Below are 27,390 nucleotides of genomic sequence, written 5' to 3' on the forward strand. Positions count from 1 at the left end.
CTTGTCTGAATCTTGATGATCCCCTCTAAGTGAAATCATTGACTTGCATCCAGCTCAATTAAGCAGCTACTATGGTGAGCAAATAATGATCACACAGTGGAAAAAAAGTCACACTGTGCCATGGCAGCGGTTATGTTTAGCTGTAATGTGACTAACAACTCTACAAGGGATTGTAGACTTAAGAGAACTCTTTCAACCCAGTTTCTTTCAGCCATAAATGACAGAAGTCAAAATGCCTCTGACATTAACTGTACCTCTGTGAGAACTCAGGAGCTGTTGAAACGGTGTGTATACTGTTACACATCAAGGCCGTGTGTGGCACTGGGTGAGGAGGATTACAGGCTCTAATGGACAGTGCTCGACTCGAATGAAGAGCCCTGACGAGACGCCATATTGGTCCCAATCGACAGATCAGCAGCTGCCATTTCCATTTTCATGGGTGCAGAAGCATCACGGGTGGAATTGCACGGCTGATTGCTGATCCCTGTGGACTAAAACTGCCTTTCCACTTGTTTCCACAGAGTTGGTGTCTTGCTGTACGTGAACTCGTACAGATCCATTTCAGACACAGTGGTGAGCTCAGCCTGATTTGTCTCATTGAGATCTTCAATCCTTTGCTCGCAGTCTGGTACAGTCAAACACAATGTACTGTAAATGGATTTCAGGATGTAAGTCAAACGGCCTTACACCAATATGGCTTATATAAACAGTGATCAAAAAGCTAATAGAACTTCCTGATCAGAAAAGAAGCTCCTGGAACCGGGAACGTGAATTGGATTGTGGTTGAGTCTGTGATACTTAATCATTTTCTTGTCAGTGGTTGCTGTCAGAGACCATGAGGAATAACCCCAAAAGAAAGAGGAGAAATGAATGGCGGAGGGCGCTTCATGCTAGCCCGTCATCACCTTTGAGCTCAGTGACACACCTGTTTATTGACACCGGTGCTTTATTCCACCTGAAATCTCTCCTGATGCCCGCTCTGTGAAGGTTAATGGGGGATAAAACATTTTGTCATAAAGCTCACAGCAGCATCTTTTCTCTCCGTCTGGCATTAGAGCCAACAGGCAGGACAGAAAGAAACATTTATCTCACAGCCAGCGGCCACTTGTGAACAACTTGTCATCACGGCCTATTTCACAACCATACACCCGCTAGTGCCAAGCTATGGATGCTTCAAGTACAAGGGCACAGTTTAAGATGTGTAGTGTTTTTTCATTGGTCGCGGTTAGGATACTTCTGCTCTGTGGTAAGCAATAATAAATCAAATCGGTGCAATCAATCACTGTATTGTAGTAAATATGAAGAACATATAAACCGTCTTATTGAATACTCAAATCTGATTCAAGGATTCTCTCTCACATGTAATAAAATGAAGGTCAGATTGGGTTGTTTTTGTGGACAGAGGTCTGTTTGACATGCAGGTAGGAAACATTGTCCTCACTAAAGGTCTCCAGGGCCTTGAGGAAGTGAATGTACCCATAACATAGTACCTCATTGTCCATCCAGGAAATGACCTTCTCTGAAAACATCAGGGCTGTTTCACTGAGAAACCATTAAGATGTAATATTATCTCAATGTATGGGGTCACTGAGGACCAAAGTATGTTATTGATATTTGTATTGATACACCAATGCTTCTTGTCAATTGGAATTGATGTTTTAATGTTGCACAAAGCACTGATGATTTAATAAACCTCAAACAATCATTATTTCTACACTGATGGGAACAAAGATGCTGCATTTGAGAGATCATTTCTTTACTTTTTGTTTCTCCTTTTCTGCAGGCATAAGTGTTTCTTCTATGGCAATTAACTTCAGCTGGCCGAGCAATCCACATGACTCACTCACAATGCATTTTGGTAAATTAGAGCCGGCATGTTTGAAATAGGAAGGGACAATTCCTGTAGACAATGAGGAATTGACAATAGATGTTACTGCAGGGCCAATAGTTAGCAGAACGTTCTTAAATAGAGAGGATGGAATTATATCCAGAGGGCAAGATGATGGCTTTGTTTTGTTAATTAAGTCCATCAGGTCTTGAAGGCTGATAGGCTGGAAAGAGCCCATAACAGCAGGAGATTGCGAGGAGCTACAAGTAGCCGAACAGATCCCAGGCTAAATTAGAGCCGGCATGACGGTTGAATCTTTTTTTGACTTCAGTTTGGAGAGAAACTAAAATAATGAAATTATATGATGGTTGTAAATTAGGTAAGTGATTGAGCCGTTACGCACGCACACACACACACACACACACACACACACACACACACACACACACACACACACACACACACACACACAAACCTTTATGAATTACCAAGCAGTGTACAGTGTTGGATGTTTATGCGTATTTATAGAGCAACACTGCCCCCAGCTGAAATGTGGTATGTGCTGCTGGACTACGTGCTTCAGAAAAGTAAATACACTACTTTAAATGTTCACTTTGCAATGAAATAAATGGACAAAAATTTCTGCTACAAACAGTAGGCTGTTTGCAACTTTCGAAGAGGCAAGTACACATGTGTCTGAGACTATTTCTACTTTGAGGAGTTGTTGGAATGTGTGCATAATAAATGCAATAAAGTCTGTGCACATTTTGTACTTGTTGGTATAGGATTAGTGTTCGTGCAGATGTAAGACTCATACTGTCATTGGCAGCCCACTGCTCCCTATATATACAGGGATGGGTCAAATGCAGAGAATAATTTCCCCACTGTGGGACTAATAAAGGAATGTTTCTTCTTTCTTCTTCTTCTTATTACGTAATCCCTCACAGTTTTCTGTAAATCCCTACATCATTTCCAGGGAAGTTAAACAGCAAATAAATCTGTGGAATCGCATACTGTGGTTGACTATATTTGTGTTGTGTCTGAATCTTATTTTAGAATTTAAATAATCAACAATATTGTAACAATATAACTACCAAACTGCTCAGTCCTCATGGCCAGCACAGTGTGTAGCGTTATGATTCAGTCCGACTGGAAAGACCTGCTGAAGGAACACCATTCTCTCTTCTGTGGGGTTTTCTTCAATGCCAGGACTCAAGTGTTCCCAGCAACGTTTACATGTGGGCATTTCAACATGTTTAATCGAGACTGAAAAATGTTCTTAAACAGAAATGAAACGTATGACTTCCGTTGAGCTTGTAGATTAATCTGCAGCACCTATTTCTCATTGTTCATTTAACTAAGCCTGTTCAAACACAATGTTGAAACACATTTTAAATGAATGGAACATTACATAATCATTTGTAAATGATTTGTCCCACCTCTTGAATGTTGTTATTTGGCAGCAGTACATCCCCCCCCCCCCCCCTGATTGAATCACTCCATGAATTTAACATAGCTCCCACAAGAGGTCAGCAAAAACAGCCCAGTTATACTTAATGGTTTGTTTTCATGTCTCTGGAAAGTCAATAAAAGCGAGAGGATTATCCCATATACTTTATAAGAAGGACCTTTTGTTTATCACATGTTCTAACAATGCAGGGAAGTGTATTTGTGGTACTCAACAGCCCTGCAGACATATGATCTGTCAGTATGGCTGCACATCCTGGGAACAGAGGAGCCTTTGCACAGCTGCCCTTTAACAAAACTGCCCTCAAGTTTTCGTTCAGAGCTCATAAGACTGACTCATGAGTCACACGTGAATATGGCACAGGCTGTGCACAATTCTTTAATGGGAACAACATGTGATTGTATCCATGAGCTGTGAAATACAGAAGCAGAATAAAGACACACACATGCAAGTTATGTATAATCCATGTAAAGAAAACGATGTTACAATGCTAAAAAAAACATTCGATATTCAACAAGGCATGTTTAAGAAATGTTAGTCCCCGACAACACCAAACTTACAGAGGCTGAGTATTATATTTTGCATTTGTTTTGCCTTGTATTTCAACAAAAAATGTTCATAAGAAGGTAACCTTGTTTGACTTTTAGCTCATCTTATTAACAACTTTTAGTGAGCACATGAAGGCAGCATGAGGGGTCCAGCATTGCCAGCAGATGGCTCTACTAACATGTGCGGTCCAGAAGTAGTAAAACGTTAAGCCAGTTCTTTTTATTTCGCTGTAAAGGTCGTTGTGAGATTTTGTGATGTTCTGACCTAAAGCACCCTCACCAACTATCGTATCTTTTTTTATGAATTAAAATGAAATGATCCACCTGGACTATGGAGCTCCTAGCTCACTAATGGACACACGCATAGACACACACACAAAAACACATGAACAAAAGTCTCTTTTTCAAAAAATAGGCCACAGAACATGCACGTTTGTAACATCATATTACATAACCCCCCCCCCCCCCCCCCCAAAAAAAACAACACACAAAAAAGCATAGAAATAAAGAAAAAAACTAAAGTTTGATAAGGTCAATGTGAGAACACCGCAGGAATGTTATAACTTCAAGCATCGCTCAATGTATTGAACAAACGTCACATGCTTAAATGTCAAGCTTAAAGCTGTCGTAAGGGAGGAAAAACAAGAACAAACGAGCATTTTATGCACAGGCCTGCCCTTTTATCGTCCAGTGATGCAGAAATGTGAGGGATGCTGAGTGTCCACCTGATACACTGCTTTGCGCCCGGAGGGAGGGTCTCCAGTCTCCACTCCGGCTGCCATAACACGGCTCCGCTCAGAGAGGCGGGTGGGCAGGCAGGCAGGCAGGCAGGCGAGGGGTGGGGGGGGGAAGCGCATCCTCGGAGATAAACTGCTGGAAACATGATCATCAGGGAAACATAGACGCGTTATTCGTCTCCGGTCAGATGATTCGACAACTTCATGTTTTTTTGTTGTGTTATTCTCCAAAGGACGTAACGCAAGAGACAGCGCGTCGGGTCCGTGCAGGGAGAGACACGCGCCGACATCATCAGCCGCTGCGCCGCGTGAGGCGAGGTCATCGCAGAGTACCACGGTAAGAGGAAAAAAACAAACACCTGAAAACCCTCTGCGTTTTCACGCGTAAACATCGCCTGTTTCCTGTTTTTTTTAACCTCGCCGGCAGGCCTACTCAGTGTAGATGGTGTGTATTAACCTCCATGCATCGCTCTCGTAATAAGCCCACATTGCATTTCGCTAAAAGCAGAGAATGCTTCAGCTATCACAAATCTCCAGAGATAGGGAAACAGTGTGCAGGCCACAGGGAATGGGGATTCATATTCCGTTTACGCTGCCATTCCGGAACACAGACAACATGGACTACAGTAAATATGGGTTCGTGGAGCAAATCCACACGCCTCGCGACCACCAGGATGCTCCATCATGGCAGTATCTCCTCTTCTCCCAACTGTGTTTACCTTCAATGTGGAATCATCTGAGAAATTTCGATCAAATTTGATGGGGAAGGGTCGCATTGGATTTGCAGCATTCTCACTCGTCTAGACAGGAAAGGTGCGAGTACACATGTAGCGTAGTAGAAAGGCCTGTTCAGTGCGGACTCAACAAGCATCCTGGCTGCTACAGCTTGCACAATATGGGTTGTTTTCTGATATAACTTACTGTCTTCAACCAAAGACATTCTTAGTCCTTTAACACTCACAGGATTTTGTCGGCTAATCCATTCGTTTATTTTATCAAAAGATCTATAAAACCGAGATTCTCCACTTTACATCTTGTGTTTATCAGAGATGTGCTCATAAGTTTCATTCAGCATGAAAAAAACATAAAAAAAACACGAATGGACTAAACAGATCTTGGTCGACTCAGACCAAAATGACCCCCTCTTATTCAACTCATTGACTAGGAGGACGCAGCCCTTTAACAATGTGTCAGTTCATTTTATTTTGAAACAAAGGCCACATTTAAGGTCATTTTTGGCTTCAAAATAAAATATACAGTCGATACATTCTCTGTCTCTCACATTTGTACAATGTTTATTGTGGCACTAATGACAATGACTGACTGACGTGAATCTGGTCATTGACGGGAATAAGTTAATTTTCATAGCTATAATTGGTTAGTAGTTCATATACTCTGACCTAAGTATGATCGTTAGGGGACAATAAGGTGCCAGAATGGTTTCAGGGAAAACGGTGGAAGTGCCATGCATTCACACATGAATCGTGAATATCCGTCATTTACAATAACCTCATTCTCAATAACTTCACCTTAAGTTCCATCCCTGATTAAATTACCTGATAAAAGCCGCCATTCATTTTAGAATTACCTCAGATTGCTCATCCGTGGTCTGAATTTTGGGCTACATCGCCCGCATCTTTTTCACCTGGGCAATACACAAGCTACAGTTAGACACATGCTAATTCATTTCTCCATGATGACTTTTCAATATCCTCAGGTGAGAATGATGTGTTCTAAACTGGTTTAGCGTACAGCTGTGAGTGTGACATATTTGACAGAACACTGCTATGACAACGGCCCATGTAAAAAGACGCGAGTCAACATGATATCTTTCATACAATGACGTCCATCTGCTTGGGGGATAATTCAGAGGTTACCATTGATGCGTTATCACATGACGGTCATCAAAGCTTATTCAGTGCTTCACTGGTGTCGTCAGGTAAGAGATTAGTGTTGAACACCTGGGCTGAAAGGAGAAAGGAGAAAGAGCAGTTGGGGGGGGGGGGAGTTGAGGGTGTGGAGGTGGAAGATAACTGCTAATATCAGTGTGTGAGTGACTGCTTTAAAAGCTGAGACCTTGACGTGTAATTCTTATAATGCCCTCTTAAAAAGCAGTATCTTCATTTCAACCAAGCAGTCAATGGACGCTTTACCATAGAGCTTTCTATTTAGCGATCTCTCCCTGTTCATGTCTAAGTGCACTCACACAGATGAAGATGTTTTGGAGAGTTTATGCTTCACGCAGAAATATTTAAGCCAGAGAGGATTTGTACAGTATGGGAAAACTTTTATCCAAACTGATTTATATTTCAACAGTGTATTATCTGGATCACCCTTCTTTATTGTGGCTAGAACATTCAGTCATGTGGGCTTATCAGAGGTTCATTTGGGCGAATGCATTTTCCATTAGGTGCCTGGGTAATTATCCTTCTTACTCTCCTGATCTGAACTGTCTGACGAGTCACTCGTCAGACAGCTCGACTCGTCTTCTGCACTGAAACACAAAGAGACGCTTCATAAAGTCTGACTGAAGCCTCAAGATAGTTTCAAATATAACACCTCACAATGTGTTTACACTGTACATTCAAATACGTAACAGTCATGATTGGACTGCTGTAGCACGGTTTGCTTGTTTCCCAGTTCGGTTTCATTCCACTGAACTCCAGTGACGGGGAACAAACGTGTTACCCTTGGTTGAGCTGCAGTAGAGCGAGTGGTGAAGCTGTAATTGCCATGATTATTATCTTTGTCCCCGTTTCACCTACACTGTGCCCCAGAAGTGTCATTTTCAATGTCCTCAAACTTGAGTTGGCGATTACTCTACTCATCCTCCGATACGAGGTCATAAAGATACGATTCCTCAGCTGTGTCCCTTGGCAATAACCACTTATTTCTAAGCGTGGGTGTCGGAGACTCTGCATCTGACACGCTCAGCTGACCAGTAATGTAAGGTTCATGCGAGTAGGAAGTTATATGAAGTCTCTAAGTGGCAAATCTTGAGCGCTAAGAAGGGTCTTTTCAATGTATTTTATTTTGCAAAAGACACAATTGTGTCAGGTTTTCCAGCGTGGTATGTCTTTATCTCATGCTCTAAAAAGCAGCATTTTGTCTCGTTGTCCAGGCAAGTTGTCAGCCGGCACACTCGCAGATTGAAACAAACACACAAATGTGTAGATATATAGATATATACTCAACTCAATCCGAGCTTGTGCACAAGTGTGAAATCAAATTTTCCAACTTGTCTGGCAAAACACAGCCTCAACTTGCGCAACACGTTGAGCGCTTTGAATGAAGGTTACTGCATCTATGCTCTCTGGAGGTCTATAGTTTACCCCATTACAAATGAAACTGTGGATTTATCATCTCAGGAAACCACGTGCGCCTCTGGGGTAGATGCCATCAATATTTATGGATTTATGTGTCAGGAATGCAGCATGTGAATAGCATGAACAGCTAGATTCATTGAAGTCATCAAATAAGGGGTTGTGTGAAGAGCGCCATCAGATTTGTGCATGCATTTCAAATGTCGATGCAAATCACAATTAAAATACAGTAAAAAAAAAAGAGAATAGTTATATTTAATTCTTTATTATGTAATCAAAAGATACAACTTTACCTCAGAGCCGTGCTTAGCTACAGTACTTTGTGTCTTGCTGCCTGTTTTGGTATGAATTAATGATTGAACCACAGAGTGCTGGGTGATGACGACTGCACTCCCATAAAACTTTAATGGCCTGCATGTTTCCCCTCTTAGTCAATGGGCAGAGCGGCACAGAAAAGAAGCGCTTGTGCCTGCAGTAATCGTATGCCGTGAGCATGTCTCCTTCTTAGGACTGACTGTGCAGGGCTGAAAGGAGAACAATACTCTGTTTGAAAAGATGAGGATGGTTTCATGAAAGCCAAATACAGGATAAATAACTTATAGATTTAGTTCAGGCTTTTTAACCTGAATATATATATATATATATATATATATATATATATATATATTTGCAAAAAGCCAAGCCTAATTCTTCTAAGCGTATTATTACTTCAGTGTAGCACATTCTCTATTTTTTATGAAAATTGTCATACCACTAAACTTTTCTGAAACCTGCAGTGTTACAACTAAGCATGGAGTTCAACCTGGGGGCTGAAAAGTGCTCACATCCAGAGAACAGCGTCATTTCTGCCGGCCAATCATGCGTTGCCATATTTGAGACACGTTACCTTGAAGGAACATTTCAAGCAGGTCTTTAAAGACGCTCTTAGAGTTACACTAAGGTGTTGGATCTGCATGGCCCACACGAAGGACTTAAAGTTAGGATACCTCTGCTCCATCAATTAGGTGATTATTACGCTTTCCCTTTTCTAAGTGCGATGTGGGCTGTCGTATATCTATGATCTGATGTAAATCACAGGCACGTAAACTGACTTTCTAAAACATTTAGCTCATTTAGTTTTGCTTATCGCCGCTGAATGACTACAGGTTTAATTAAACTCAAGGCAAAGATAAAAAAGATTTCAAATGTAAAGAGAAAAACCATCCTACACTGTCACAGTCTGGCACTGTCTCCAGATGCCTTTAGACTTTTTGTGGACTGGACTGAGTTGTTTTGGGTTTTCTGTTCTGCCTTCCCTTCTGTTGCCCACCTACACACCTGCACTGAATTAGCCTTGTTATTCCTCCCCAGCCAATCAGCTCCCTCCCCTCCCCTCCCCCCCCCCCTCTAGGCCCTTTTCACAGTCACAGCAACGTAAACACAGGTGTAATTGATCAAATAATTATCGTCCCCTTCTTATGGTCTGTCACAGCCATTCCAGTGAGCCAACATTCACAACACAAGGGCCTAAATGGAGCAGGCCATTATTAATGTTGTTAATTACACCTGTGTTTACTCTGCAGTGACATGTCTAATGGCTGCTGTGAAAAGGTCCAATCAGCACCATTTCCTTTCTCCTGCCTCGTCAGCTCATTCTCCTCATCTGGGCTTCTCCCCCCCCCCCCCCCCCCCCCCCTCTCCGCCTGCACTTCATTCTCTCGTCAGATTAGTTGTATTTAAGTCCTCGCTTTCGGTTCAGTTTTTGTTGGTCCTTTTGATTGTCTCGTGAGCTGTTCAGTTCTGCCTTACCTGCACTGACCCTGCTCCATGTTCCTGTTGCCTGTAGTTGTGGAAAAAAAACATTTCATTGAGATTTTGGGGAAGCTCAACTGTGCCTTGTTATGTATCAGACAGACTAGACATTAATGAAAGTTAAGAATGAACCCTTTAAAGTGATACCAACAGTAAAGCATTCATATTATTAAAGTACATAAACTAAGCTACAATAAGTACTCACCAGCTAAATGTATTGTGGTGGGTAAATGGATGACCTCATTACAGTGAAAACTGGCTTTCTTTCTAACAATTGAAAGAATCAACTGTTTTTTGCAAGTTTTTTGCAAACATGTTTTTCTTGCCAAAGACTTTGCAACATTTGGAAAAGTTGAGCACAGCTCCCACAGGACGGGGAAACAAGGTGTTTTCCATACCTTGTTCATTCATTTTCCCCATCCCGGCTCTGAGTAAGCTCTCCCAGCTGCATCGAGTGACTAATTCACCTCTTCTCCTCTGCTTTCTACTCGGCTGGGTCTCAGCGGCCAAGTGCTAACAATATGTGCTTTGTGTGTCACACCTGTGGGCAGTGGGACTCTGGGAGAGTAGGAGTGAAGGGCAACGGGGGCACGCTTTCTGTCTCAGACTGGAGCACGGCGATAGAATAAGACCACAGTCAAGTCTTTGTGTAAATAATGAAATATTAAATCCAACATATTTCATGCAATGCTTTCCTTGTACAGCCGTATTCATGGACATATGTGGAAACGTGTAGCTTTAATTGGGCTACAATGTTTGTGAACACCATTCTCCTGTTACTGTTATTAAGTTAAAAGCTGGTTCTTACAATTAAATTGTTAGACGCAAGTGGTGCATGTGTGCAAGCTCCTGGTGTGCACCACACACATGTTCTGGGAAGACTCATTTGGGAAGAATTAGTTTTGCATGGTTGGCTATATCGCTCGTTAATGTTTTTGCTTTGCAACAGTGGGTTTCCGCAAGTTGCAACAGAGGATGTTGCAGTAAACAGTACACCGACATTCAGCATGTACAGTACAGATGATGGTATGTCCACACCCAGTTGATTAAATGCAGTCATTCTCTCAGACATGCTGTGCACAGATGCAAACTCCCACTCATCCCACTCATGTTGTCTATTCATGCATTACGAGGTTTTTCTTTTTCTTTGAGTCAGCCCCAAATAGTGAAGTCACAGAAAATCTGCTTTGTTTTCCCGGCTTGACAATGATACAAGCAGAATAGTATTTGGGATTGGTTGAACTTTTATCCATTACTCTCTATCGCCTTTTGCTTAATTTCCCAGGTTCCCATGTTCCTCGGTGCCTTGATCCCAATCGAAAGCTTTCAAAACGACATACCTCAGTCATCTCTTCATCCAGCACTGTAATCGATATCTGAGGATGTGAGGAGGAGAAGGACTGAGGGTAGAAAACCTCAATAAATCCAACCAAGAAAGGAACTGGGATCACATGGCCGCTATGGACCGACGGGTCAACTGATCATACTGGCTTTGCTTGGAAGTGTAAGCCTTTCATTCATCCATCTGACCACAAAGCAGGTCAATTGAAATTCAATCCATTAATGGGAAATAATCGAATAATCACAGTGTCTCCTTTAACTATGCAGCAGATATTGTGTTCGGAGTCATGTACACAGGGTTGAGAAGACGAGATAAAGATACATTCCCAGTGTTTGGCATTATGTCTTCTTTATAGGGAGTGTTGTGATATGTAGGATGTTGGATGTCTACCGTTATGGCTGTTATCTCCAAACCCAGAATCTAGACATTTATCTCCTCCAGCTCCAACTTCCTCTCCCCTCTCGTCTCATCTCCTCCGTCATCGTTCTTCTCTCTGCTGCAACCCTTTACTGACGTGTGTTCGTGCTCTCGTCCCATCCTTTTCCTTGGCACTTGACAATGGCTGTTTCTGGAATACCTTTTTTTTTTTTCTTCTCTGCCTTTGTTCCTCCTCTCCCTGGAAACAAAAAAAAAAGATCTTTTATCTTTTTGTGTACAAGACATGCCATCCATTTTGCGCCAAGCACAAAATGTGGACCTGTCTTCTCGAGGCTGCATTGATTTGTGAAGAATCTGAGACATGATTTCATATATTTAGTTTCTGTTTGAGATACCCCTGTGAAGAGAACATCCGTTACCTTTATTATGACGCAAACTACCATTCTGCCGTCTAAGTGATATTCATATTTTTACCAGTGTTCTGTATGTCTCACTATGAATTTTAAGTCACTCAAATAGCAATAGTGGTCCTATTGTTCCGGTTTAAATCATAGTTCAATGAGCATTACATCTGGCAAATATCCATGAATGTCCACACAGTGTCACTGATGGAACACGTTGAATAATGTAGAAAGCATGTATTTTTCAAATCAATGGGAATTTCAATAGCTTTTAGCAAGGTCAGGTCAGTGAAGCTCCTGTTTGATTACTTATGCAACATGTTCCAATACCCACAGTACTGTGGTTTAAAACACATTAACCAACATGCAATGTTGGACTGTGGTGTGGTGATGCAATATTGCATCATTTGATAAGGTGTCTGTCTGTCGGTCAGTTCATCCACCACTTTGGTCCAGACCGAAACATTGCAGCAAATATTGAATGGATTATCTTGGAGAACGTTGGTGGCTCCCTGATTTTTTTTTTTTTTCCATCTAGTTCCATCACCAGGTCAACTTTTAAATCCAGCCCCGTCCAATACTTTAAAGTTGATGACCAATCAACCTCAGCTGTGCTTTTGTGCTTAGCACTGATCAGGAATTGTTAGCATGCTGCAATGCTAAACATATGTGCAACAAAGTACACGTTTAAACTACACCGGCTGCTAGACATCAACATGTTAACATTGTCATTGTGACCATGTTAGCGTGTGGATTTAGCTTTTAGCTGAAATAACTTCTGTGCCTGAACGTAGCCTCAGCGTGGCTGTTGACTCTTAGTCTTGTTTTGTTGCACTGTGCTGAGCATCATGTTGAACTGTGTAGTCAATGGAAGTGCACACGAGATCATTTTACCTGCATTCACAACAAACAATACCATTACAAATGATAAGATGACATACTGTATAACTCATCCGTTGGCTTCGCTAATGGCTAGATGTGGTGTTAGATAGAAGCTGCATCAACGGTAGACTATACAACCCACCATTGCATTTTCCATGTTTCATCCATACATTTCTTCAGGATAAGATATAAAGATTGCTGAGCCAGCTACTCATTGAGATTCCGGCTGGGAAGCTGAAATAGATTGCCCACAAATACACGGCTGCAATTTATTGTGCAGAAATCAGTATGCGGTCTTAAAAACGTTCCGCACATCAACAGAGATGGAATATGACACGAATCACCTTGAAGCTACTGTAACTACCAGTGGATCGATTGGAATCTAATAAGATATATGTTTAAAGCCACCATTATTGAAGATATTTCTTCTGGTAGCTATGCAGTTGAGAAATCGGAAGCTTGTATGAAACAAGACTGTATTGTTCGAAGTGAAGTGTGCAGAAATTCCATTATTTATATGATTATTAAATATTTATATTGATGTTTAACTGAGGCCAGGAGGTCAGCATGGAGTCATATGATTATGTTTCAATACAGTATTTATAATTCTGAACAAACGTTCAAAGAAAAACATTTTCTCACCACTCTGACTTATTGCGTTGATATAACAGATTTTTTGGGGGGTTATTGCTCAGGAAAATCTGTGTTCTGGTCACATATTTGAGGTTAAGTGCAGTCATTTTAAAAACAGCATGGGGATAAAGTCTCACCTGGGTCCGTTATATTTTTATGTTTCTTGTTGCAAATGGATAATACATCACCTTCCCCCTGCACAGTTTGGTTTGAATGCATGATAAACCCGAGTGGACGCGCTGCAGGTCTGGCAAAAAGGAAAAGAAACATTTCTGGAGTTGGTGTTTCCGTCTCTGACGTCTATTTTCTGTGAATCTCGCTTTCACGTGAGAGCTGAGGTGAAGCAGACCAGATTCATTTTAGGGTGCTGTGAGTCTTGGAATTTGAACCATGTGAAGTTTCTTTACAGCTGTGTCACATTTAATGCACAGTAGTGTGCCGATCTTCATCTCGTCTCTGTTCACAAAAAGCAAAGCGGATCGATGTTCAATAGTTCATATTCGTGCTCAAAATATTAATTTGATTCCCTGTGAACATTTATGTCAAGCAGGTGCAGGAGGTTGACGTTATCACCTTGTTGTTAGTATTTCATTAAACAGACAGGAAAGCAGGGATCTGGTGGGGATGGCGAGGCCAATTATAGCAAAGCACCTTTTTTTTTTCCTTGTTTAAATTGGGTCTCTCCAGCAAATCCTTTCAGGGTCAGATGACGTCATTTGCTAATTAAGATATATAAATAGTGTGTTGTAAATGGCATGAGCCATAAAAAAATGTGTCATGAGTCATGGTAAGTTTCATTAAGATATATGCAGATTTATTTGAATAAGATACAACAGTGTAGGTCATCTCCTGTCAGAGTCAACTGCTGGTTTATCACCTAAAGCGTACACAATTCAAGGCTTACCTGAAGAGCTAAATATTGTTTATTATGAAGGACTTTTGACTTTTCTTGCGTTGACACAGAAGACCAACAATCACCATGAATAGAAAAAAATCAGGTTTTCCTTTGGTCTTAAAAAGAAGTGACAAATTACACTCATTTGGCCAATGCTTTTTTTAATAAAGTGACAATAAGTACATTCCATAAACACATGAATAAGTACCTACACTGGTGCATTCCCATGCTCTGCTTAACAGCCTTTCAAGTTGTGTTGTCAATTCCCTCTGTTGGTCAGAGGGCCACACTGCAATACATAATGTATCTGTCATATTTTACTTTATACAGCAAAATATTCAGTCCATATCCGAGTTGTCTTTTTTTCAGTGAACAGAGTCATTTGAAATGACAGTGTATTTGATACTTTATTTTTATATTTCCCTCCTGTTCATTCGTATCCTGGCTGAACGCCGGACATACTGTAGCTGCCGGGAGATCACGGATATGCAGCGACCTGAGCAGTGACCCATACGCACAGCATGCCTTGCAGCATCGGGCTGTAGGATGGGTCTGCGTGAGTGAATGTGACTTGCCCAGTGGGGTAGAGGGGGGGGGGGGGGACAGGTGCCGACACTGTCAGCTTGTTAACACAGGGGAGAGAATTGGCTCCTCCAACAGAGTGCGGCACATATGCAACACATAGCCTTTGGCTGTGGGACGTATGTGCAGGCATTTATACATGTGAAGTGACAAAAGGCAGTGTGCGTGTGTGTGTTGCACACAGCTATGTTACATGGGTGTAAATGAGTTCGTCCAATGATTATTAGTGTAAAAATAGACCCGTGACTGGGCTGTGCACATTAAATAAACAGAGTTTTGTCCAGCTGGTGCCACCCTGATTGAACATTGTGCAAATGTATGTGTGCATGCATGTCAGCGGCCTTGGTGTTCTGTATTACTGCAGAGAGAGAGAGAGACTGTACAACGTTCAAAACACAGAGCCCCTAATTTGATGCCCAATAATACTTTATAAGTTTCAACATCAATTTTGTTTTAAGCACATTGTTAGAGCATTATTCGGCTCTGTTTTCTCCAAAAGCTTTTGGAGATATACTTATATGAAGCCCCCTGGGGTTATGTGCAAGAAATTCTCTCAAAACATCACAAATTAGGCCCCTAGATGACCCTTTCTGGATGAACTAAATTGACACAATGAATTATTCCATCCAGTCTTGTGGCCTCTATAACGAGGAGGGGACTCGGAACAGAGGATAAATTAGGACACTCACTTCTTGCGCCGCTCATTTATTCCATCAAAGCCCATTTAGGCAGATTTGCCCCGTTTGCCCAATTTATTCTGTGATTTCTTACCCTCTCATTTGGAGGACGGGGGAAATGGATGTGAGTTTGGAGAAATTGGCAGCTCCATTTTGAAGACAATAAGACACAAGGATAATGTGTCCGAATCGTTTTAATTCTGGTGTAGTTGCGAGTAACTTGACATATCTTTTTCCTTTTTGAAACACACTCGCGGAGCTCTGCCCCAAATAAATCCCTAATAGCTTCCAGCAATAAAATAAAACTGAAAAGGGAGAATGCGGTTTTAGAATAAAATGAGAGTTCACTGCAGAGGGAGGGAAAGGGAGGCGGTGTGATGGAGGGAGAAAAGCTGCAGTAAAAGAGGAAACAACACTGTATAACCAGTATACATATGCTAATCTTTACACTCTTTACATATTAACAGGATGTCCACTGTATTTAAAAACAGCTACTATTGAGGAGCAGCGTGCATGTCTTATTGTCACTGCGCAGGATGCTTTGCCGGTCTTCACAGTGCCGTACATCAAAGACAGCGCAGCAAAATGAGATGACTTCCAACAAATACCACGTTGAGCTCAACTCAAGTGTCAAATCCACAGGGTCCACGGGGGATATGGTTACTGTCACCTGAGGGTTAAAGCCTCCTCTCTGGTTTGATGTCTGAATATTGGGTTATTTTGATATGCTGCTGCTCTTTCATGTCAGCCCGGCAGGACAAGACTGCAAGCAGATTTCCCACAAGGACTTTAACTGCTCAGCAGAGAGACAGACATCACTCTCAAGCCTCATCAAAGCGGAGCTCTCCTTTTCATGCCCTCTGCATGCTTCGCCACGCTGCAGATGCATTTCCTGTTGTTAGGCGCCTTCTAGTGGACTTTGTGGAGAAATACAGGGTTTGATGTTTTCAGTAACTGTTGTGTTTTCTTTCTTTTTTTGTATCCACAGTGACAATGGTGTTGTTTCTGATTGGGATCTCGATTGCTGTGAATAATTCATCTCATGAAAACCAAACGGCAGGTAATCGTTGAAATGACTTGATAATATTAATGAATACCATTAACACAGGAAAATAATCTATTAGCATTAAATCACACCGTTGCACACTTTGATGCATTCTGATATTTTGCTGCTTTTACCTTATACAGTAGCGAATGCAAATTTGAGACATATATTGCAGTTCGCCGACTTTGACTCTTTATTACTCATCCCATCAATTATGGCGACAGTGGTCAGCATTACAGTTTTTTTTTACATAGTCTTGCTTTAAAGGAATACTTCATATTATGTAAAATATGAAAGAGATGAAAAGCTTGTTGAAGCTACAGCGAGCAGCTTTTAGCTTCAGTCAAAGAATGGAAATGTTCCAAAGGTAGAACATCTATCAGCACCTCTCCAGCTCAATAATTAACATGCTTCATATTAAATGGACAGATGTCAAGAGAAAAACACATTTTTACTTCCCAAAACATCAAACTATACCTTATATTATCCATTTGTTTGACTCTATTGTGATATTTTTACGATTGTGATCTCTGTGTTCTATCCAGGAAACCCCACCCATCAGGGTGCTCATGTGCTGCCCTCAACACTGGTCATTTCCCTGCTTCTAATCATCATTGTCTTGCTGACGATCTACTGTCTGAGGTGAATAAACCTGCACACACACACACACACATTCACCTATTTGTCTTAGAGGGAGTCTCTGCTTCCTCTTTTCTCTCTTGCCCTCTCCCTTTCAGCCTGTGTGCGCATGAGAGTGAGTGCGTCAGGTCAGGGCAATCGGGTGGGGGTGGTTTGGAAACAGGCGGTGAGCAGTGGCTTGTGGGTAAACAGCTGCACCTCAAGCAAGACAGCAAACAAACACAGCAAGGTCAGGTCACAGACACTCATTCCCTGACCAGCCAGCTCAGACCTCCTTTTCCTGTCGACGACGTGAGGAGGAACAGCTTTGCCTCCCTCAATTGGTTGATATTGGTTTTGGTATTTGTTGTTTGCTCACCTTATGCGCTTAAAAGCTCTGTTCTAGACATAGGGGATGGCCTTTTTTTTTTTTTTGCCTCTTCAATACAGATATCTGCCCTTTATGTTCTCTGATGGTTTTGCTTTCTCTGCTTCTCACTCGGTCATTACTGCAGGTTGAAAAACCACGGGAAAGCTCTAGTTACCTCGGTGGATAAAAAGATTCCAAATGGCTTCTTGGAGGAACAAGGTACTGTTGTGCTGTGCTCAATATAACCACCAGTGCATGAAAACATAATACAGCCTTTAACTTTTTATTTCTTTGTAGTTTAAGTGTAGGTTTACATTCTTTATAGACTAGGAAAGTTTCACGATCCGAAGTCCAAGGTAGCTGGAAAGGTTTTGAAGGCCCTTGGTTTTCCTAGCACGTAGGGAGCCGTATATTCTTTCACTTCAAGTAGAAAATAAATAAATTAACGGAAAGGCCACATTCTGAGTTTAGACAGTTATGTGCAGCAGCAGCAGCGGCATGTTTATGACTCAAGAAATCATTTCTGTCATGTACCCACAAAAGTAGGAAATCTTAATGGCCATCAGGCTTGTTTTTGCAGGTGCTATGACAGCTTGTAATGTTCTCTATTGGGAAACATTAGCTCTCTGACCGCCATATATTCCTTTAAACACAGGAGAGCAGACAGTGGTCCTCCTTCCCAGATCTCCCTCGCCATCCAAGAGGTACTTCCCCATCCCTCTGGACTCGCTGGAGGAGGAGTACCGGATACGCTCCGCCGACGACGGCAAGCTCTTCAGAGAGGAGTTCAATGTAAGCGCGAGTTTGTGCGGTGTTGACTTTGCTCTACAGTCTGACTAAGATCTCTGTCCTGCAAGCATAGAACAAGTACAGAAAATAGCAATAAAATGTTATGTTAGAAGGCTGTGTACCCGTGGCTTTATTTTTTATCTCATGAGGATTGGGGGTTCTCTCTTTATAGTCGCTGCCGTGTTACTACCACCACGGGTCCTTTGAGGAGGCGAGCAGGGAGCACAACAGAGAGAAAAACAGATACCCAAACATTTTACCATGTGAGTGAGGATCTATATTCTGCAGCAGACAATATCAATGTAACCTTTAGACTTGCCATTTTATTGATCTCTAAATCGTAAGGAAAGGTGATGTGGGCTGAATGAAAACCTACTTCATTTACTTTTTTTTATTTTTTTCCTTCTCTCTTCCACAGATGATCATTCAAGAGTGTTGTTAAGTCATCTTGATGGACATCTGTGTTCAGACTACATAAACGCATCTTACATTGATGTGAGTCTTAGTTGCAATTAAGCTTTTATTGCAGATGGTTTCTTACTACATTGTTATTAATATTCTGGGTTTTTGCTACACAGGGTTTTAAAGAGAAGAACAAATTCATTGCAGCTCAAGGTAAATGTACATTTCAGCTTGGTTTTAGTATTAAAGCAATTTTGAACATGCAAGTCGTCGAGCTTATGACTATTTTCTTTATTCTGCTTCAGGCCCAAAGCTTGAAACAGTGGCCGACTTCTGGCGGATGATTTGGGAACAGAAAACAGCAACTATAGTAATGCTGACAAATCTGAAGGAAAGGAAAGAGGTTTGTCTCAGAGTGTTCTCCCTCCACACTCATGTTACAAAGCAGGGCTGGGTGTTACAGAATGAACCCATACAATCTATACGGCTCCAGTGCACCATTACTGAAACCCCTTTGTATTCTCATGACCCAAAGTCATGGGCATGATTTGTTTGACCCTACTCCCAACTGATAATCTATACAAAGTGTCACCCAGCAGATTACTTAGCATCGGATCAAATACAGCCTCAAAGGGATGATCAATTGAGAGCTCAACTGCAGGTTTGATAGGGCAGAATAGAGGCATTGGGGATCAATGGCGGAATAATTGTTGATAAGATCCTAAGAGGCTTCGTGATAATTAGTTTGAGAATCTAGTTAATGAGTTGAAACGTCACCGTGAAGATCGTATTGACTGACAGAGTCGCACAAAGTCTCTGATTGCCTTTGGATTGGATTGTGAAATACACATTTCTATACGGGCACTTATACGATATATACAATAGAAGGTGATTTATAACCATTTGATTTGTAAGTTACAATGACAATACCAACGTGTGTTCTTCATATAGACATGAATTTCTTTATGTTTTTGATTCTCTTACAAGGACAAATGTTACCAGTATTGGCCAGAAAAAGGCTGCTGGATGTACGGGAACATCAGGGTGGCGATTGAGGACTTCACTGTACTGGTGGACTACACCATCAGAAAATTTTGTGTTCAATATGTAAGTAAAATATGTGGATCTACATATCAGAATGTTAATGAGGATGCATGACTTACCTCACAGCACATCAGTAGAAATGATAATCATACTGTACGGCAGGAATTAGGAAACATTTATCACAAAGACGAGCTAAGAAACAATGCTTTTATCGCGCACTGAAAATAATAGTGTGCTTTTTCAATATTGCTCTATACTTGTTAATTGCTATAAAACGCCATAATCATAATAGCTAGATTCTTATTAAAAATTAAACATGAAACAAAGTAGCATTGAGATGGTGTAAAAAAGTATGTTCCCCGTGGAGACATTTTAGAAAGATATAATAGGATGCAAAATATAATACAGAAATGAAAACCAGTATGGAAACACATTAAGGAATATTAAAGGATATATGCAATAGACTGCAGGAAATGATTAATATGGAGGTGTATTTAACTTTGAGTAAACACTGTACAAATGTCTCATCTTTAGAGCTTGATACACTCACAGTATCTGTATTTCTCATCCTGTGTTTTTTGACTGCCGAGTGCCATCTCGGTGTACCGAGAAGCCTTCAGATTGCAAAATTCACTTTGTTCCCCTTTCCATTTGAAGCCAGAGGAGTGCAGACATCGTCTCTGACTCTGTGAAAACGGTGCCGTCGCGCTGCAGTACAAGCTGAACAGACGGAGTGCTTTTACATTCAGCTCTCTGAACACAGAACAACCACATTTTCAGGAGAATAACGCTCTCTTGAGAGAGCATTCGCGAGACACGAGAGCGAGGCAAACCAGTACACATGTTTAACAATCCTATTCTGTCACAAGTAGAAAAATGACAATTTTATTTTTTCAAATGTTTCAGTTCATGTGAAGTTTCTTTTCCAGGAGGTAAAAGTATCTTGTAGACTGATCTGGTCTGCACAGGGAACGTTATTCATGAACAGCTTTTGACTTTGTGTGTGTCTGTGCTTCACAGCAGGGCAGCGACGGCCCCCGAGCTCCCCGGCTGGTCACCCAGCTCCACTTCACGAGCTGGCCGGACTTCGGGGTGCCATTCTCACCCATCGGCATGCTGAAATTCCTCAAGAAGGTCAAGGCTGTCAATCCATCCTACGCTGGACCCATTGTTGTGCACTGCAGGTAAAATGTGTACTGTAACAGAAGCCAGCCGAAAAGACGAGCTAAAATAGCATAAGAGTCGATTCAAGTCATTATTAAGGAGAAGGAAACACGTTTTGAATGATGAATATCCTGTTTTGCAATAAGTCTATGAGCAAAACTAAAATATGGTATTTGAAAACATGAACAGTTCTTAACAGCGCTTCTTTTTTTCTTCTTTTTTTTGTGGAATAAGAGGTAAAGGTTAACTTCTTTATAATATCATCGTGTTATGTTATTATTTCATAAAGTTCTGTTATGTTGGAGATGAACTTTCGTGTCGGTCAATTGTGGAGCATCAATAAATATGGTCCGGCATACGTTTGCCAGGCCAATCAGTGTAAAGCCTCACCGAAGAAATCAGCAGCCGATTGTAGCAACTGCTGCAACAGGTGCTCGGGGACTGTTGTTCTTGAATGGGGCCCGTTGAGGAGGCTTCAACGCCCCGCTGTGGAATCCCAGCTCTGCTCCCAGTGGTGCCGTTTGCTGAAATGACCCTTGTAAATCTATTAGGAGTGTTTTTGGGCTACAGAGGTTGAAGCACTTTTACACATGCTTGAGGCTGTCCACAATTGACATCTATGTTAAGAAGAAAGGGACAGCATGGCAATGTACAAAGAAGAATGCACAAGAGTTTTTGTATCAATACCTCATTGTCCATTATTCTGTATTGTGTGTTGTTTTATTGCTGCGGTTCTATTTGTACAATATGGATACAACGTGCTATTGAGTTTTTATTCTGTAGCAGAGAACACCTTGTGCCTTCTTCTTGTCCGTGTTTCCACAGTGCCGGGGTGGGCAGGACGGGGACGTTCATTGTCATTGACAGCATGATCGACATGATGCACATGGAACAGAGGGTGGATGTCTTCAGCTCTGTGAGCAGAATACGGGAACAGCGCTGTCAGCTCACCCAGACAGATGTAAGTGTTGACCCTCTCCGACCTGTTGTACCTTGGACTGACGGCTCAACTCGCTGCTCGAGTCGTGGCAGAAACGGGCGAGGAAGTGGAGAACAACCACGTCTGTGATATACAAAAATAGAAGGAAATAGTTTGGCAAACTAAAGCTACTACTTCTACCTCCTCGTCTCCTTGACTTCCTCCCGTCTTCCCCCTCAGATGCAGTACTCCTTCATCTACCAGGCTCTGTTGGAGTACTATCTGTATGGAGACACAGAGCTAGATGTGTGCTCTCTGGAGGGCCATCTGCAGATGCTTCACAACACCAGAGCTCCCCACGACAGGCTGGGCCTGGAAGAGGAGTTCAGGGTAGGAAGAAAGACGCTCACTCTTGGAACATTTCAGTCAGTAATTAATCGTCCCCATCACCCTGTCCTCTGCATAGGTATATTTTCATGAAAAACCTGCCCAGGGTGCCACTCTTGCCGGTATTTTTGCCACTCACAGTTCCCTACACACTAAATGGAATTATTACCTATTGCCCTTCTTTTGCCTCTTCTTGATATTCTTCTTCATCTTCTGCCTCTTCTTCTTGTTATTTTTCTTCCTTTTTCTTTTTCACAAATGCAAAATGTTTCTTCCATCCTCTGTGTTTTTAGTTGTTGCATTTTCTTTTATTAAATATTGTCCGCGGCGCCCCGCACTGATGAAAACAAACCTTTGGATCATGTCAATCCGCTCGTGTTTCTCTCCCGTCAGAAGCTGACCAACGTCCGCATAATGAAGGAGAACATGAGAACTGGGAACCTTCCTGCCAACATGAAGAAGAACCGCGTGCTTCAGATCATTCCGTGTAAGGACTACTCCGATACTCCGAACACTTTCATAATACATCACATCCAAGTAACATCAAAGCATCACGCTGCTGGTGATTTAATAGATGCCGTACACAGATATCTGGCGAGTCAGATCTTGTCTGTGTGATCAATGGCATTTAAATAGGGCTTGTATCATGACTTAAAGTAGGCAGTAGAGAGGGAATGGAAAGCCTCGCTACAGCGTTTTTACAGTGAAAACTGATATAGGTTCTGGCGTATTTGGCCTTAATAGCACAGCTAAAGTTTTACTTCACTGTTTTTTTTTATTTCCATCATCCTCTTCAAACTTTTATTTTATTAGGAATCACTTGTGGAAAGTTTGATTTTCTTTTTTTCTCTTGCAGATGATTTCAACCGAGTAATACTCTCAGTGAGAAGAGGACAGGAGTTCACCGACTACATCAATGCCTCCTTTATTGATGTAAGCACTCCCTCACGACCTCCTGTATAGATTTCCCATAGAAATATATATATAAAGCTCATTGTTTCCTTTACAAACAATGCAAAATATTATGTTTGCTGCACTCTCATGTGTTGTTTACCGGATGATCTGCCCTGCAGGGCTACAGGCAGAAGGACTATTTTATCGCAACCCAGGGCCCACTGTCTCACACAGTGGAGGACTTCTGGAGGATGGTGTGGGAGTGGAGGTGTCATTCAATCGTTATGCTCACCGAACTCAAAGAGAGGGAGCAGGTACAGTACGGTGCTTCAGTTGCACATTCAAACCATCTTTTTCTATTCTGTTATTTCATGATCATATTTGACTGATTTCTTATTCCTGACAGTCTGTGTGTGTATTTAATCGTTTGGTATGGTGTTTGCGGTGCACTCTGAAAATGTAAAAACAAGAATCGGACATAAATCTGTCAAATGAAGCCTAATTGTATTTCCATCTGACCTTTCCAAACAGGAAAAGTGTTTCCAGTATTGGCCATCAGAGGGCAGTGTAACATTTGGAGATTATACTGTGGAGCTGACTGGAGACACACAGTGTGAAACCTTCACTCTCAAAGACATGGTGCTCACATACAGACCAGTGCGTAACGTTTTATTACAGCATTTAAAAGCGGTAAAATAGACATTTTAAATTGACATATTTGCCTCCCTGTCTTCGTTGTGCTGTCAGTTTTAAAGTTCATGAAATGTCATTATATCCACCATTTTTAGCTGCATTAAAATAACCGAGTGAGCTCTCCATCTCACCAGGAAAAGCAGTCACAACATGTCCGACACTTCCACTTCCACGGATGGCCTGAGATCGGAATACCAGCCGAGGGAAGAGGGATGATTGACATTATTGCCGCTGTGCAGAGGCAGCAGCAGCAGTCTGGAAACCGTCCCATAATTGTGCACTGCAGGTGAGGAACTTCAGTTTGACAATTCTGCAACGTAATGTGCATCCTCAGATGAAAATTATCTGGCTGTCCACTCATGCTGTTAATTCAACTCCTTTCATTTTCACCATGCGTTTACCACCCGATAACCCGAATCTCTCATTGCGATATTGGACGGAACTACATTTTTACAGATACATTTCTTTTTCTTTCCTACAATTGTCTGTTTCAGTAAATTCTACATTTTGCCTCAGTAGACCTGGTGTTCTATGCCGCAACCACTTATGTGATCCCTTATAAAGACTTAGCTGTGAAAGCTTTGATCAGAACCTAGCTTCAGGTGAAGTGATTCTGAAGCAGCATGCCCCTGTGGGATTGATCCAATCCACTGATTCACAGTCAATTAAAACCTCTCAAAGTGAAATCTCCTCTGACTCCCACTATGATTAATCTGATAAGATGAGCTAACGACAGGAAATGGTGTCATCACTCTCTTCTATTCCTTCATCACCACTTGTCTAAGAAGGGCTTTTTAAAGCTTTTCCTCTGCCCCTGGGAAATGGGGCTAACCCGCTGCAATCCCCAACGTCTCTCTACACTTCTCTTCCGAATCGCACATCACTCTCGCACTCGCTCCCCGTCTTTCTTTCTCCATCCCACCGTCATTGTAAACATTGACTCAGTCAAACACTGAGCTTCCAAACTGATTGGTGTTAGCATTTGGATTAGCCTCTCTTTAAGTGAGGATAATTATTAGGACTATTACACAAAGGTCACCTTTTCCTTTGCAAACTTTCTCATTCAAATTGGAAAAAAAAAGGACGTGCTGCAAAGATTACAAGAGTTTCATTGCAGCAGTTTTGTTCAGAAACTGAGAAGCGGTTTGAATTCTTAATGTTCTTGTCCTACTACCATTTTCCAAGGCTGTCCAGTGTCGGCATTATGTGGCTGCTGATAGTGTTGTCCTTCATGTTTCAGCGCTGGTGCGGGTCGGACCGGTACCTTCATCGCCCTCAGTAACATTCTGGAGAGGGTGAAAGCTGAAGGCCTCCTGGACGTTTTTCAGACCGTCAAGAGTTTACGCATGCAGAGACCACACATGGTTCAGACTGTGGTAGGTGGGAAACAAGATAATATCAAACCGTCTGTGCAGCTTATTCACATTTGTGTTTGGAATCATTTCTGCACATATATGCACAGTGACACTTTCCCTTCTGCTTTCCCTTTCAGGAGCAATACGACTTCTGCTACAGAGTGGTTCAGGATTTTGTTGACATTTTCTCTGACTACGCCAATTTTAAATGATACCCGTCAGATTCTGTTCCGTCAAATTTATTCTTTTTTTTCCCTCTGAATGTTGTTTTCTAAAGCAAGCTCTTTTTACATTTTGCGCTTGATTACAGATCTAAAAAAAAATAATTGTAACATACTGTAATATAATTGAAAACATCTGTGCTCCAGGAGAGTCCGTCTCTTTTAGGATTGCTTGATCTTCAAGTATCCCAAAGTCAGAGAAATAGAAATGATCGTGGTTTATTAATGGGTGGGTTGGGTACGTTTTAGCAACTTGCATATGTTGCAACATTATTAAGGTCAATAAAGGAATTGTTGAAACATAAATAATGTGTAGAGAAATATATATTATGCATTGCTCACGACCTGAAATGCATCACTAATGTGTTGTAGAGTCCATGCATTTCTTTTTTTATTTCTGCTTTATTTTCTTACTGACCACAATGACTGTGGTTTACATTAGTCGTATATTTTCTGCTGCCCTCTGAACATGTTTTGAGCGATATGAGGAGAATAAATTGTGCGTTTGATAAGTAGGCTGAAAATAATTACTGCTTTTGCTGAAAGAGTATGTCCTGTCTGACATGTGACATCTGAATAGTATTTATGATCTACTTTGAGCTCAAACAAAAACAACAAAACTCAAGATTCATTCTGTTCGATGCTGCAAATGTCCTCACTTCTGTCTGTGAATAACTTAACAGCTGCTGCCTGTTGCAATCATATTCAACTTCATCAACTTTCTTGTGTTGCCTGTGGCAATATTACATAGTGGATTGGCGCCTGACGCTGCAAAATGACATTAGCCCACATTGGAAGAAGGCAGAAAAAAATGTGTTACTACATCTGAACGTATCATTCTTTTAAGCGTTTTACAGCCAAGCATCACCTCCATCCATTTGTATTCACATTAGCAAGCAGACTGTACACACTTTTGCATGTTTGCATAAAGCAGTGCCATATTGATTAGAAAGACAATTCTAATCATGAAAAACTTGTCACCAAGTGACACAATTTTAATACAGATGAGCCAGATGTTTGTGTTTAATTTAATATAATAGACACATTTATAAAAAAAAGTGCATTGTTTTTGAATGGTGGAGTCCTGTATGGATCATCAATTCATTGTTCTTAGAATATTATAAGGTATATAAGGCCAACAAAATGTACATTAAAGAGGTTAATATTAGTTGTTGCAAATAAATGTATGAGAAATTGAGAAGAAAAAGCCTGCAGAAATTTGTGTTTGAATAAAAGATAAGAGATGCAGTTGAACCTTTTCTGGGAGTGTAAAAAGCACTGATATCAAGAGCCGGTGCTCAGCCAAAATATGAAATATGCATGCACAGGCATTTTGACGTTTTGATATTCATATTTAAACAAGGAAAACCCCACATTGCTACAAAATCAAAAGCATCTATTTTTGCAAGGCTTCTGCTTAATTCTTTGTAGAACAGTGAGCTTGGAAGTCTTAAGTTTGGGGAAAAAAAACTTTCTACTGTGTTTGTACTTCCATTAAATCGTAAAATGGGTTCATACATGACACAATCGTTTTGTTTATTTACTGTCCATAAATTCTTGTTGTGGTCATTACTCATCTCCAATGTGAACTGCGTTGTTGATTTCAGTTCAATGTCTTGCCATGCTGACCGAAGAAGAAATAATGGCAGTGAGGCCTTCCAGCCGATGTAACATAAATGCACAAACATCTTGTTTCAATGATGTTTCTGCCTTTTGAATCTGTATGGATTTGATCTGTTTGTTTGCTAAAAGCTGATTCAAATAAATTATAGATGGAAAGAAATGACAGGTTTCAATTTAATGTCGTCTTTTTGTCTGCCCCTGCTCGGATGCGTTCGATACAAACACAATAGTGTTGAGATATATGATGATATATATTTCATGCCGTTTGAACCCTCATGGTGATGCCAGCATATCTGAGCACTTAGCCAGCTCCATTAGTAGTATGTTGTGTTCCATTAGTCAGTAAATGTGTCACACCTGCAGAGAGGGGATTATAATCCT

At 41.3% G+C, this 27,390-nt stretch overlaps 1 protein-coding gene across 1 annotated transcript; it reads left to right on the top strand.

Moving 5' to 3' along the window:
- The first annotated feature begins 4,732 nt into the window (after positions 1-4,732).
- On the top strand, positions 4,733-27,052 carry LOC306785578 (receptor-type tyrosine-protein phosphatase epsilon-like). Its single transcript, XM_079279999.1, has 20 exons — positions 4,733-4,918; positions 16,474-16,545; positions 17,076-17,172; positions 17,664-17,737; positions 18,174-18,310; positions 18,480-18,570; positions 18,726-18,802; positions 18,886-18,922; positions 19,015-19,112; positions 19,697-19,816; positions 20,774-20,937; positions 21,743-21,878; positions 22,077-22,226; positions 22,617-22,710; positions 23,080-23,156; positions 23,297-23,431; positions 23,649-23,774; positions 23,945-24,096; positions 25,051-25,186; positions 25,303-27,052. The coding sequence occupies exons 2-20, from the start codon at positions 16,479-16,481 to the stop codon at positions 25,375-25,377; spliced, it is 2,043 nt and encodes a 680-aa protein (XP_079136125.1). The 5' UTR covers positions 4,733-4,918; positions 16,474-16,478; the 3' UTR covers positions 25,378-27,052.
- Positions 27,053-27,390: the final 338 nt, after the last annotated feature.

This window comes from Melanostigma gelatinosum (assembly GCF_949748355.1).
Source record: "Melanostigma gelatinosum genome assembly, chromosome: 12".
Taxonomy (NCBI): domain Eukaryota; kingdom Metazoa; phylum Chordata; class Actinopteri; order Perciformes; family Zoarcidae; genus Melanostigma; species Melanostigma gelatinosum.